Genomic DNA, 12,327 nt, shown 5'->3' on the forward strand with positions numbered 1-12,327 from the left:
GTAGCATGCCTGTGACACCATACATGGGGTTAGGCATCATCGTTTGAGCACCCCCAAACACTGTTCCTGGCGTATAAAACTGATTTCCAGGTGCATGACCAGCCATGCTCTGAAATACCGATCCACCTCCAAAATAGCCAGGGTGTACTGAAGGTGGTGGGAAGACCTGTTGCATAGCCTGTAGGTTGCTTCCCTGCCCATTAGAACCAGCTATAGGCTGCTGAAAGGTGGCGGGCTGAATTGGTACAGCTTGAAAAACTAGCATCTCAGCCACCTGTTCTTGCACCTTAGGTATACGTTGTGGAGACTGCATGTTCTCCGTCAAGTGTACAGGTGTTTCCATTGACTGTGCGGTATGAATCACCTGTGCTCGAGCCTTAACAGGCTTTTGAATATGATCCAATGACCCAACTTGCTGAGACGGAACAGGAGGTTGCAGAAAGGCTACAAACCTCGGATTCTGCATTACTTGTGTGAACATAGCCACAGCAGTAGCCAACTGGGTCCTGAATATATCATCATCAGTCTGTGGTGGTCTTGAGGACTCACCCACTTCATGTGTCTGTTGACCCTGTGAAGAGGAAACCTCTTCAGTCACATCATCTGGTCTGTCAGCCATAATTACAATTCCTTGTGTCTGATCTACGATCCCCTGTGTCTTCAAGCCCAAAACTGACCAAGGCTCGCTTCTATGGGAAAAAGTGATGTAATCCCGTCGATGGAACCATGTAACCGGCCTGTATGATCCAAAAAGGGCGGTAGACTTTACTTTAAACCTTGATTTAGCTTTCACCCATTATTAGTCGTCTATTTTACCTGTACTTTCAAGACACAACAAAGGGGAGAGGGATACAGGCTGCTAGATTGCACCTGTATGAGTAGACAGACACCAGATTGGCCCCTAACTTAGGCGCCCCTTTCGGTATTTCTTTATTGTTCAAAAGAGGGAATAAACGCTGTGGTTCCTACAAGCTGCCCCGCACAAACTCGGCTGAATTTCCACTGTTCCAGCCCGATTTCGGCAGCATAACTGTACTAGAACCCTTCACGGTCAGTATTCCCACGCATTGACTGACTTTCCCGACGCATACGGGCACTTTGCAAAACCTGGCGAGAATCTGCAGCACGCTGAATTCTCTGTTTTCAGCCCTGAAAATGCGCCAGATCGCCTGTACAGCGGTCCCCTTGCGTCCCCGAACCTCCTGGGGGTATTAGGGTCCGTTTAGGGCCAAAACCCTAAACCTGCAAAAATACACAGCAGGCTGTAATTCACTGTTTCGGGCTCCGTTCCGCGTGCCGGTCGCATCCCTAGCAAGTCCTCGAGCTCCCGCACCTGTAGGGCTACTTGCCCTTTGAATCGGACGAGATTTCTGGCGTGAAACCTCTCCGAATTCACCTGTACCTGCGGGGGGATTAGCCGCTAGCTAATCCAGTACCTGTGCAAGAGGCTCTTGCCTCGGCAATCGCGCATGAACCCACACAACTGTACATTGGTCAAATGAAGAGCCCACTAGAGGGGCATAACATACTGCCAAAGGGGAGAGAGAGGGCAGTGCGTAGCGTGCAGGGCATCACTCCTGGCACCGCACTGTACATAAGAGGGAAAGCAAGCACTCCATAGCTCTTAACCTGTGACAAAATCAGCAAATGAGCCCTTCTTCCCTTCAAATTCAGCGCCAACTCCTTCTTGCATTGGAAACTGCACCAGAATGTGCCACTTGGCACATTTACAAGCATTTTCCCGTTTCGGGGTTGCCGCCTAAAAATATCCCAACCGGTTGCCCAGTTGACTTCACGGCAGAGTAAGAAAATGTTCCCTTTGTCATTCCGGAGGTAATGACGCCAACACATTTTCAGGTTCCAAAATAGCAGTTCCCTAAATTTTAAGAGATGCTGCCATTGTATCTTTCTAGGTCATCCGACCCTCTTTGTACACTGCGGCCACATCCCAAAACTGAAATGTAGCCTCTGTAGCAAAGGATTCCACTTTGGCTAGTCAATGACCCCACTTGGCTAACCATAGTCCTTGTCCAACCTTAGTGCTCTCTTGCCCTCAGGCCTGGACTCCCTCTGGACAGTTCCACACTAGCTATGCAATGCAGGGCAGTTAGATTTCCCGAGGGGTTTCCAAAAAGTGAAAGTAAATAGATAATAAGAAAGAAATCAACAAAAAGGATAGATAGTAGTCACACGTTGGTGACATCTTGAGTCTTGAGGTTCTTGAGTTTCTTCATTAGCTTGCAATCTGTGTTAGAAAAGGATCTTCTCTTTATCCGATTCTGCTCTTTTCCGCAGGCGCACCCCTTGGCGGCCTTGCGCTCACACCAAGGTTGCTTTTCCCACCTCACGTTGATTGGACGGCGGCTAAGTGCACGGTCCGCTCTCAATGAGTGAAAAGAGGCACAAGGGGAGGCTGGACAAGCCCTTCTTTCTTGGGTTTCCTACCACTCTTCAAAAACACGATTAGGAATCGACATGCCCAAGAGGACTTGGGTTACGTGCGACCGCAACAAGCAAAAGAAATTCTTGTGGTTCTTTCCTTGAGTGATACAGAACACTGCCAAAGCTCTGATACCAATGTTAGGTGCAGCGGAAGTGAATGTTGAACTTTGCTCAAGATGAGTGCTCCAAACTGTGCTCAAGGTTCCTTTTACTTATGGAAGGGAGAGCCTTCCGTTCCTTTAGTAAGAGAGTGCAATGGACACAAACAAAGTGGTGAACACTGTGAATGAAGGTGTTGAGACTGAGAGATAGAGAGAGAAGAATACGACACCAGAATGTTGTCAAACCCTCCTCCAAAGGCCCCACTCTCTTTGGCGAGAGCGGTCTACTATTGATTGCACAAATCTCTACAATGCTTGGACTTGCCGACGATGAGGACGACGACGAGACGGGTTGAAATCTGAAAACACTGATGGCTGAAATATGCAAATCTTTATCTGCTGAATTTTGACTCTATGTCGGTGACGATGTTGATGGCGACGATGCAATGACGACGCGCTGAAAACGCAGATGCTGAAATCTGCGTTTTCCGGGCTGAAACTACAAACTTCGATGGATCTGACGATGCGGGATCTGCTGCGGGAAGATGAGATCTGTGAGGTTCGGAACTTGTTCTACGGAAACTAACTGCTGAAAACTGAAAACGCTGGTGCTTCTTGGGGTTCCATCGCGGTGAATCGGCAAAACGCCGAGGCTGATCTGCAAACCAAAAACACTAGGGCTGGTTCTGTCCTGCTGGAGAAATCTACTAACGCTAGGGCTGATCTGCTGTGTTGCTGTGGAATCTGCTAATGCTAGGGCTGATCTGCTATGCAAAAACGCTAGGCTTTCAGATGGGCTGAAAACGCTAGGTCTGTTGCGGGAAGGTGGTCTTGCTGGGAAGGTGCTTGTTGAACACGAAGTTCTTGCTGCCTCTTCTGCCAGAAAGTGCTAGCGCTAGGTTTTCTTATATACATCCTGACTCAATTTGCCCTACCCAGTTTCCCAACAAAAGTCACTTAAAAAATAATAAGTGAAAATTGGCTAAAATAGGTCTATGCACTGTAAAAATGCTCTTGATGGGTACTGACTGAAATCTGATGGTCATGCTGTGTGCAACCAGAGGATATGCATCTACTCTAAGTGCCTGGACATGCACGGTCTGCGAACAGACTCACAAAAGTGCCAAAACACTTCCTAATCTAACTGAACTGAACTGAACCCATGTCATGAAGTAGCTTGTCCACGTACACGTAGGGTTAGATGTGTACGTGACACTCTCTTCTCCTCTCTCACACTTCCACACACGCACACTCACAAATTATACATAATCCATCCATCTTTAAAGTCGAAGAAACATTTGACGAAGAGCCTTGCTGACTATTGGAACGCCGATCTTGAGAAAAATCACGTCCTTTACAATGATCAAGTGGAGCATTTGAAGAAGATCTGCTTTGACATTGTTGATCTTGAGAATAGAACCTTGAAGTTGAATAAGGTGTTGTGGCTTGCTGTCTGAACTGAGACTGATGTTGCTGACTTTGTCTTGTTGTTTGAACTAAGACTGATGCTGATGACTTTGGCTATAGTTGTCTTTGCGATCGCGCTAGGAAAAGCGAGCGCTATTTAAAGATCTGTCACCAAGGAGAAAGTTCCTTGTAGGGTGCTGATTATCGCCAAGACGCTCCACATAGGCAATTGCAGCATCCAAGGTGGTAGGGTTGTATTTGTGTACATCGTCCTTCAGGGTTGGTTCAAGCCCATCAATGAAACTGTGTAGTTTATCAGAGGGGTTGAGATTCTCTATCTCCAGAGTTAGTCTCTGAAAGTTTGTGATGTACGTAGCTAAGGAACCTGTCTAGCTCAGGCGACGAAGAGAGGACCAACCATGAAAATTTGCATTGGCAGGTTTGAATGCCGTGCGAATAGACCACCGGAATTTGTCCCAAGCGGGCATGTGTTTACCATCAGCAACCCGTCGTTGCCACCAAAGAAATGTTGTATCCTTGAGCAGAGAACTAGCAAGTGCAACTTTTGTACTCTCTACTAAGTCCGTGTTGGACAAGTAGACCTCCATTTTGAATAGCCATTGGTCCTGTATGTGCTTGTCGCGGCGATCATTATAAGGCTCAGGCAGTTTAACATCCAGTTTCTTCTTCTGTGTACCATTAAAAAATTTATAAAGTGATTGAAGTTCACGATTGTCTACCTCATCAATTGGATCTGGTTCTTAGCGTTCCTCCACTGAAGCTTCGGAAGAAGGTGGTGGAGAAGCAGCATTAGTCGTCCGAGAAGTTGTAGGATGACTCCAAGGAGAAGTGTTTTGCGTCTGCATATGATCCAAGCGAGTGTAAAGTGATGCGAGGCTTGTGGATAGTGTGGCCATCTACTCCTTGATAAGAGTAAGGGGCATCCTCTGATTGACCTTCTCCATCCTGAGGAGACGGCATGGTTACGCCTCAGAGGGAACTCGAATAGTGCAAGTGTCACAAATTGCTGACGTGTCAAGAGCCAACCTTCAGATCACGGCCGAGGAACCTAAACCCTAAGAAGAACAAGCAACAAAAGAAGAAGAAGTCCTACCAACTTATGGGACCCTGTCCAATGGGGCCCAAGTGACATAAAGGCATATAAATAAAGCAGGAGCCGCACACACAGTCCAAATTTTCCGCTGACACTACTGACGTGGCAAATTTTCGTAAAACGCGCTAACAGTGCTGATGTGGCAATTGTACGGATTTTCGCAAATCGCACTGACAGATTTTGGCGCTTTTTGAACCAGTTACTTTTGAGTTCGTAGCTTTTCACTGTAATTGCTTTTCGGGCCAAGGGCCTTTAAATATGAGGTTAGGACTCATTCTTTGGAATGCTTCCTGGAGAAGGTGCAGAGTCTAAAGTACCAGCTTGTACTGTGTTGATGCAATATAAAGAAATACCCAAAGGGACGCCAAGGTTAGGGGCCAATACTCTCTAAGGTGGAATTCCGTCACTCCGAGTCGCGTGTCGTCTCTCTCTCTCTCTCTCTCTCTCTCTCTCTCTCTCTCTCTCTCTCTCTCTCTCTCTCTCTCTCTCTCTCTCTCTCTCTCTCTCTCTCTCTCTCAGTTCAGTTGTTACTGAAGTGCTAAAAGTCTGTTCTTTTCTATTGGCACGTGGTGCCCGTCTTGTGACAGTGGAATCAGAGCATCAGGTGTCTGAGAGCATACCGGTCCTACAAAAGAGCAGACAGAGCTACTGGAATTTTACTTGAAGTATCTTCGTGCTCTGACTTATTAGCCACTCTGTAACAAACTGCTGACGTGTCAAAGCCTAAAGAATGGAGCCAGCTTGCAGATGTGACCGAGGGGCCTAAACTGTCACAAAGTGATGACGTGGTTGCCCGAGAGCAAAAAGCCTAGACCTAATTTCTGCAAGAAACCCTAACTGTTGAAACCCTAATTCTGAAAAACCCTAACCCTAAAACCTGCAAACCCTAATGCTGCTGCCAAAAATCCATTTATTGCAAAAACCCTAACCCTAACCCTAAGGGCAGCAGGGAGATTTCCGCGTTTTTTGTTGGCTGATGACGTGGCAAGCTGTACGGATTTCCGTGATTTATGCTGTCAGCTTTTTGGCTTTGCTTTTGGACCAAAAGCTTTTGAGTTTTGAACTATGAGGTTAGGGCTCATTCTCAGGCATGCTTCCTGGAGAAGGTGCAGAGTCTTGAGTACCGGCTTGTACTGTGTTGATGCAATATAAAGAAATACCGAAAGGGGCGCCAAGGTTTGGGGCCAATACTCTCTAGGATGGAATTCCACCACTCCGTGTCGCGTGTCGTCTCTCTCTCTCTCTCAGTTCAGTTGTTATTTGAAGTGCTTAAAGTTGTTCAGTCTGTTCTTTTCTATTAGCACGTGGTGCCCGTCTTGTGACACACTCCCACCCTTACATCATCGAGCATCGGGCGCGCTCCCGTCCTCACCGCTCATATCTTACAGGGCATAAGCCAAAAAGATCACTTGCAAAGAAGGATCCAAGATTTGTTTCGAGCCACTATTTTTCTCAAAAGCAGTGCCATGCAGATGTTTATGTCTACAACTACCAAGCTGCACACTCCAAGGACTTGGCAAGCTTTCAAGAAAATTTTTGCTCGAAGTTATATGGTTTCTGACATCTTCCTTCGGAATGCAACTTCTGGCAGAGTTGGGTATCCTGAAATGCTTGCCATGGAAACCCTAGCAGATTATAATTTGAAATTTCTAGACGTCTCTTAGTAAGTGTCTCTTGTTGATAACCTCGGAGGTCCAATGTGACTACTATGTCTTGGGACTACCATCACCGCCACACAACACTGTCTGTTCAAGAGCTTATGGACCATGGTGCGGTCAGCTACGACCTTACGGAAGAAACCTAACCCTAATTTATTTATTTTTGGTGCAGCTTTCAGGATGGAAAGTCAGTCGACTTTTCGAGCTCGACTGATGTTAAGATTGCTTTTAAAGTTTAAATTTTGGCTGAGAATCTATTTGAGAACTTGTTTGCTGATCCTATTTGGAATCTGTTTGAAATGGATGGTTCTATTTTGAACCTGTCTTGGTGCCGATTTGAACTGTTTGACTCTGGTTTTAATATTTGTTTCATTGATAGGTGATTGTACTCCACTGTGGAAAAGTGAGAAATACTATTTTGGTATTGTGTGAACCTCGGAACGACACATGCCAAATCCCGATGCTTGGGAAGAGTTTCGTTGTATGTTTGAAAACCTCAGAACGACGAACGTTGATGTCTAGGGAGCGTTTCGTTGTATGCTAGAAAACCTCTGAACGACGCAAACCGATGTCTGGGGAGCATTTGTGTTGCATTGTGATGGGCCCACTACTGAATATTCCTAATTGGATGAGATTGCCTCAATATGTAATTTTAGTGCATCAAGACACATGTGGAAGATCAATGCGGTTTGGGTGTGATGGCCAATTTTACTACACCGGAATATCAAGAGTTCCGATCTGGACGAAAGGAGAAGCCAACTCCTTGATCAAAAGAGCCGAAAGGAGAAGCCAACTCCTTAACAAAAAAATAGTGAACTGATTGTCCCTCAGAATGATCCTCGGAAAAAAAAAAATTAAGCTAACTTGAGTTGTTTTGCAGATATGCTGTAATCGCGGACGATTACTCTCTTTCAAGAAGGGGGGATGTCACAAACTGCTGACGTGTCAAGAGCCAACCTTCAAATCACGGCCGGGGGGCCTAAACCCTAAAAAGAACAAGCAACAGAAGAAGAATAAGTCCTCCCAACTTATGAGACCCGATGGGGCCCAAGTGACAAAGGCATATAAATAAAGCAGGAGCCACACACAGCCCAGATTTTCCGCCGACAGTGCTGACGTGGCAGATTTTCGTAAAACGCGCTAACAGTGTTGACATGGCAGTTGTACAGATTTTCGCAAATCGCACTGACAGAATTTCGCGCTTTTTGGACCAGTTGCTTTTGAGTGTGAAGCTTTTCACTGTAACTGCTTTTTAGGCCAAGGGCCTTTAAATATGAGGTTAGGGCTCATTCTATGGAATGCTTCCTAGAGAAGGTGCAGAGTCTAGAGTACCGGCTTGTATTGTGTTGACGCAATATAAAGAAATACCAAAAGGGGCACCAAGGTTTGGGGCCAATCTCTTTGGGGTGAAATTCCGCCACTCGGTGTCGCGTCTCTCTCTCTCTCTCTCTCTCTCTCTCTCTCTCTCTCTCTCTCTCTCTCTCTCTCTCTCTCTCTCAGTTAAATTGTTATTGAAGTGTTAAAAGTCTGTTCACTCTGTTCTTTTCTATTGGCACCTGGTGCCTGTCTTGTGACAGCAGGAGTAGGTTCTGGGACAGTTGCTCCGCGAGTGAAAAGTGCCTCTGGAATAAGTTCACGCTCTGGAGTTGAGGACTCTGGAGTAATTATCACTTTCTGCTCTGAGCAGGAGAATCTCGAATCATGAACACTTCATGTGTTGGGGAATTCTCTCGCAAGATTTCATCAAGAATCTCGTCTATGTACGGGAGGTTCGGAATCTTGCAAAGCTCCATGCCATCGGGTTCCATCTGGGAGCATATATGAAGGAATATGGTGCGGTAGTGCTACCAAAAAACGCTCCAAGAAGACAAGCATTATGTCCATAGCACGTATTTGTATGGTGGGAGAGAGTCTTACGCTGCCTAGTGTTCTTTTTTTTTTTTTTTAAGCGTTGCTGGTTATTGGTCCCAATTAAAAGGTGTCCACATTGAGTTATTTTTTAAGCAGGCCAGCCAGTTTTGGGGTTCACCGGGTAATTTACTCAATTAAATTGAAGGCGTTAAAACTTATGCGAAGAGGTTTATGTGACGAAAGGGCAGCCAGCGCAAGGGTTTGGTGATTCAGCCCAACGATTTGCACGAAGGGCATGACTCCTGGGTAAGGGGTGTAAGCGACAGAGGTGTGGCTGCCTGCCATGTCAATGCCTTTTCGCATGAAGGGGTGCGAGTGCGAGGGGTACTTACCCAAGAAAAGGACACTGAAAGAGGCACCGACATACGAGTTCTCGAAATACACCAGGTACACAACCGACACACATCTGTGTTCTGTTCTTTACTTATAGAGTTGGAACAAAAAAATTCATGTTACCTCATGCTCGTTTGTGTGTGTTTTCCACCGTTCTTCGGCTTCCATACAACCTCGAGAAGGGAGCAGCGTGTAGCGGCAAGGGTGAGAGGCTCACAACCTTCGGGTCCCGGAAAAAATTTGCTTTGATACCACTCTGAAGAACACTCTTACTATGTGTGTTATTCATAACTGAACTTAGATAAAAACTAAAACTGAACTAGAACTAGAGACAAAGACTCGAGAGACTAAATGTGTGTTGATTGATTGAAATGTGTTACAAGGGTGTTCTTATATAGAAACTGAAGAGACAAGTGAAAAGACATGCCCATACGTCAAGAGACATGACTCAAGCCAATAGTCGTGTCCTGTTGTAGAGTCGTGAACCTTCGGCGTAAAGGTGCAGCCATTCGCTAAAGAGGCATGGATATTCGCCGAACAAGTGCGACTCTTGGGCGAAGGACGCATCCTTGGAGAATCGGGGGTCTCGGATCTGGTGTGTCTTTGTATCTGCAAAAGAATCAAGCGAAGAAGGTAATACAAAGACAAAGAATATGTCACAATCGTGACACGTAGGTCAAAGCCTCCCTGGTCCCTCTCCGCGATGGAGTACCTGCAAAAAGCACAAACACAGACACAACAACTCGTACAGCGTATTCACAAGCTTCAAATGTCTCTCCAAGTACGGAAAAGCGGCCTCTGCATGATGGCTTCACGCGATCACTTGCAGAATCTCAATAGTAGGGACCCTTGCTTCTAGCGCTGGCAAAACTGGGATGATAAGGAGCGTATTCACAAGCTTCAAATGTCGCTCCAAGTACGGAAAAGCGGCCTCTGCATGATGGCTTCACGCAATCACTTGCATAATCTCGATAGTAGGGACCCTTGCTACTAGCGCTGGCAAAACTGGGATGAGAGGGGACGCTAGGGCTGCTGGAGGGCGGCAGGAATAGCCCAGCGATCTTTCCCCAACAATAGACTCTGGAGGGCGGCAGGAATAGCTAGCGATCTTCCCCCAACAATAGCAGTGGTCAAGGGCGTTCGAATAGCAAGGAGAGGAGAGAGAAAGCTAGCAGCAGCTTCTAGAGAGAAGAGAGAGAAATCACTGCCCTAATTGGAGGCACCCTCTTTTGTTTAGACTATCTCATAAGAGACCCAGACACGGAGCAGCATCACAAGGAACTTGTTTATAAGGGCGAACAAAATCACTTGTGAAGGGGTAAAAGGAACGGCAGAACCAAAGAAAAGAAGCACACAGAGCTTGTTTTATTGCAGTTTGGGCGTATACACACACTTTCATGATCCCCTTGCCACCATCCAATCCAATGCTTAAAATACAGAACATACCTTCATCATCCACCATGCTGAATTAGCAACCTGCACTGCTGTTGCCATTTTAGAAAGCCGAGCACTTCGAGAAAGGGTCTTTTCATTTAGTCCACTGAATTCTCCGTCCAAAAACAGTCTAAGCTTCAGCGTTTGTTTGCCCTCTCTGCCTTCCACACTTGCAAATGCATAAGCACTGGGAATGGCTGATCCTTCTTGGAACTGAAATAGTGTAACGACATTGAGGATAACGGAACAGCTAGCTTTTGAGAAAAAGAAATCCCAGCAGCAGTCTGTGTTTTCTCCCTTATATGTTTACACTACCTTCTCTTTGCTGAGAAGAATGATGTCATTATCTGATAGCTGATCTACCATATGAGCTTGAACAGCTGCTTGCGCAAAATAAAAATCGTGAGCCTTCTCACATTTGATCACCGCAATCATTTCCCACTCGAAAGAACCTGTAGTGCAAACTTAAGTATGAGTAAGGGCTGGTGTTAGCTCACTGAGCATGCATCTAAGGAATATAACACACCCCCTTCCTCCTCTCCTCTGCAAATTTGAGCTTTTACTTCTTCAAACAGAAGAGGCTCAAAGACAGACAAGTACTCATTCACATCCGAAAATGTGAGTGGCACCTCTCGCAAGCTGTTAGCAGAATCCTTCTTCCTTTTCTTTGAAGTGACCTGAAAATACAAACACGTCTCTCTCCCTCTCTCTCTCTCTCTCTCTCATACACGCAAGAACCACCTTGCACGAACCTTGATTTCAGAGAGGAGACGAAGATAATCCCAGCTAAGCACCATTCTTTGGAGTCGATTGTGCAAATTGGAAACAAGGGCACTCTTGTCCGTGGTGGCGACAGAACCTGCAGAGACCCCGGTGCCCACCATCGCCACCATCGTCCGCCAGGGGGTTTAAGGTTTTGGTTGCTAAGGCCCGTGTCACAAGACGACGGTGGACATATCCTACGTGGTGTAGAGTGACCGGCGGCCATTCTGAGCTAAAAAAGTTGTGTCCTTCATGGCAGTCACACAAGGCGGCCACACTTCCAGAAAATTCATACGAAAAGCTTGGCGCTGATTGGCTCGTCTGCAAGATGGCCATTGACCTGGCTTCCACCTCACCAAGCAAGAGAGTTGTCCACCGCCCTGTGTGACACTCGAGGCGCAAGGTGAAAGAGGAGATTGGTCCAGCTCAGTAGCGTATACGGGCGTCCGGATGCATCTGACAAAGGCCTAAAACAAATTCGTACGACTCAGCTTGATTCTTCGACCTCCTTGACCTGGGGCATTCCGTGTGCAATTTGCTACAAAAAAAACAAGTGATAGATTCAGGCATAGTAGAAAAAAAAGGAAAAATTACCAAAATACCCATCTAATTTGTGGAAATTCCCAAAATACCCCTCAAATTTCAAAAATTCCTTGTATCTATTTTGGTTGAATTGTTTCCTTTTTGACAATTTAGATATGTTTTTGAGTGCTTAGCATGTAATTTGTCACAAATTACCTCGCAAAAATAGTCGGTTATGTCTAAAAATAATGAAGCGATTCATCTACAAAGCCTACATAACCAACTCAAATTCTAGCTTGAGCATTTTGTATTGATAGACAATCAGTCTTCTTATGAAAAGCTATAAAAAAAATTATCTTTGGAGAAATTTAATCTCACGACCATGGGTATTTTGGGAATTTTGGAAAATTAGAGGGGCATTTTGGGAATTTATGACAAAATATGTTGGAATTAGGGTTGCAGAGAAACACACACAACTTGGAGAAGACGAAGGAAGCTCAAGGCACACAATAGAGAGTGTGTTACTTAGTGTGCAATGGAAAGATAGATAGCCCTAGAGTGATGGGCGTATATACAATGCACCAGGGGAAAAACCTCCTAAAGAGGGAAAAAATGCCCCGGCGGTCCTAGTGTGTTCACACAC

The 12,327-nt window shown here is 45.8% G+C and overlaps 1 protein-coding gene across 1 annotated transcript in view; it reads right to left on the reverse strand.

The window, feature by feature from the left end:
* Positions 1-11,388, reverse strand: part of MAA3 (P-loop containing nucleoside triphosphate hydrolases superfamily protein) — a 132,455-nt gene extending 121,067 nt beyond the window's left edge. The window contains exons 1-4 of the mRNA XM_086523941.1: positions 11,153-11,388; positions 10,927-11,077; positions 10,716-10,852; positions 10,413-10,613 (exon numbers count right to left, since the gene is read on the reverse strand). Of these exons, the coding sequence (XP_086380067.1) occupies positions 10,413-10,613; positions 10,716-10,852; positions 10,927-11,077; positions 11,153-11,293 (630 nt within the window). The 5' untranslated portion in view covers positions 11,294-11,388. The remainder of the gene's footprint in view (positions 1-10,412; positions 10,614-10,715; positions 10,853-10,926; positions 11,078-11,152) is intronic.
* Positions 11,389-12,327: the final 939 nt, after the last annotated feature.

Source organism: Adiantum capillus-veneris, chromosome 11 (assembly GCF_014529385.1).
Source record: "Adiantum capillus-veneris isolate H3 chromosome 11, ASM1452938v2, whole genome shotgun sequence".
In the NCBI taxonomy this organism is placed as follows: Eukaryota; Viridiplantae; Streptophyta; class Polypodiopsida; order Polypodiales; family Pteridaceae; genus Adiantum; species Adiantum capillus-veneris.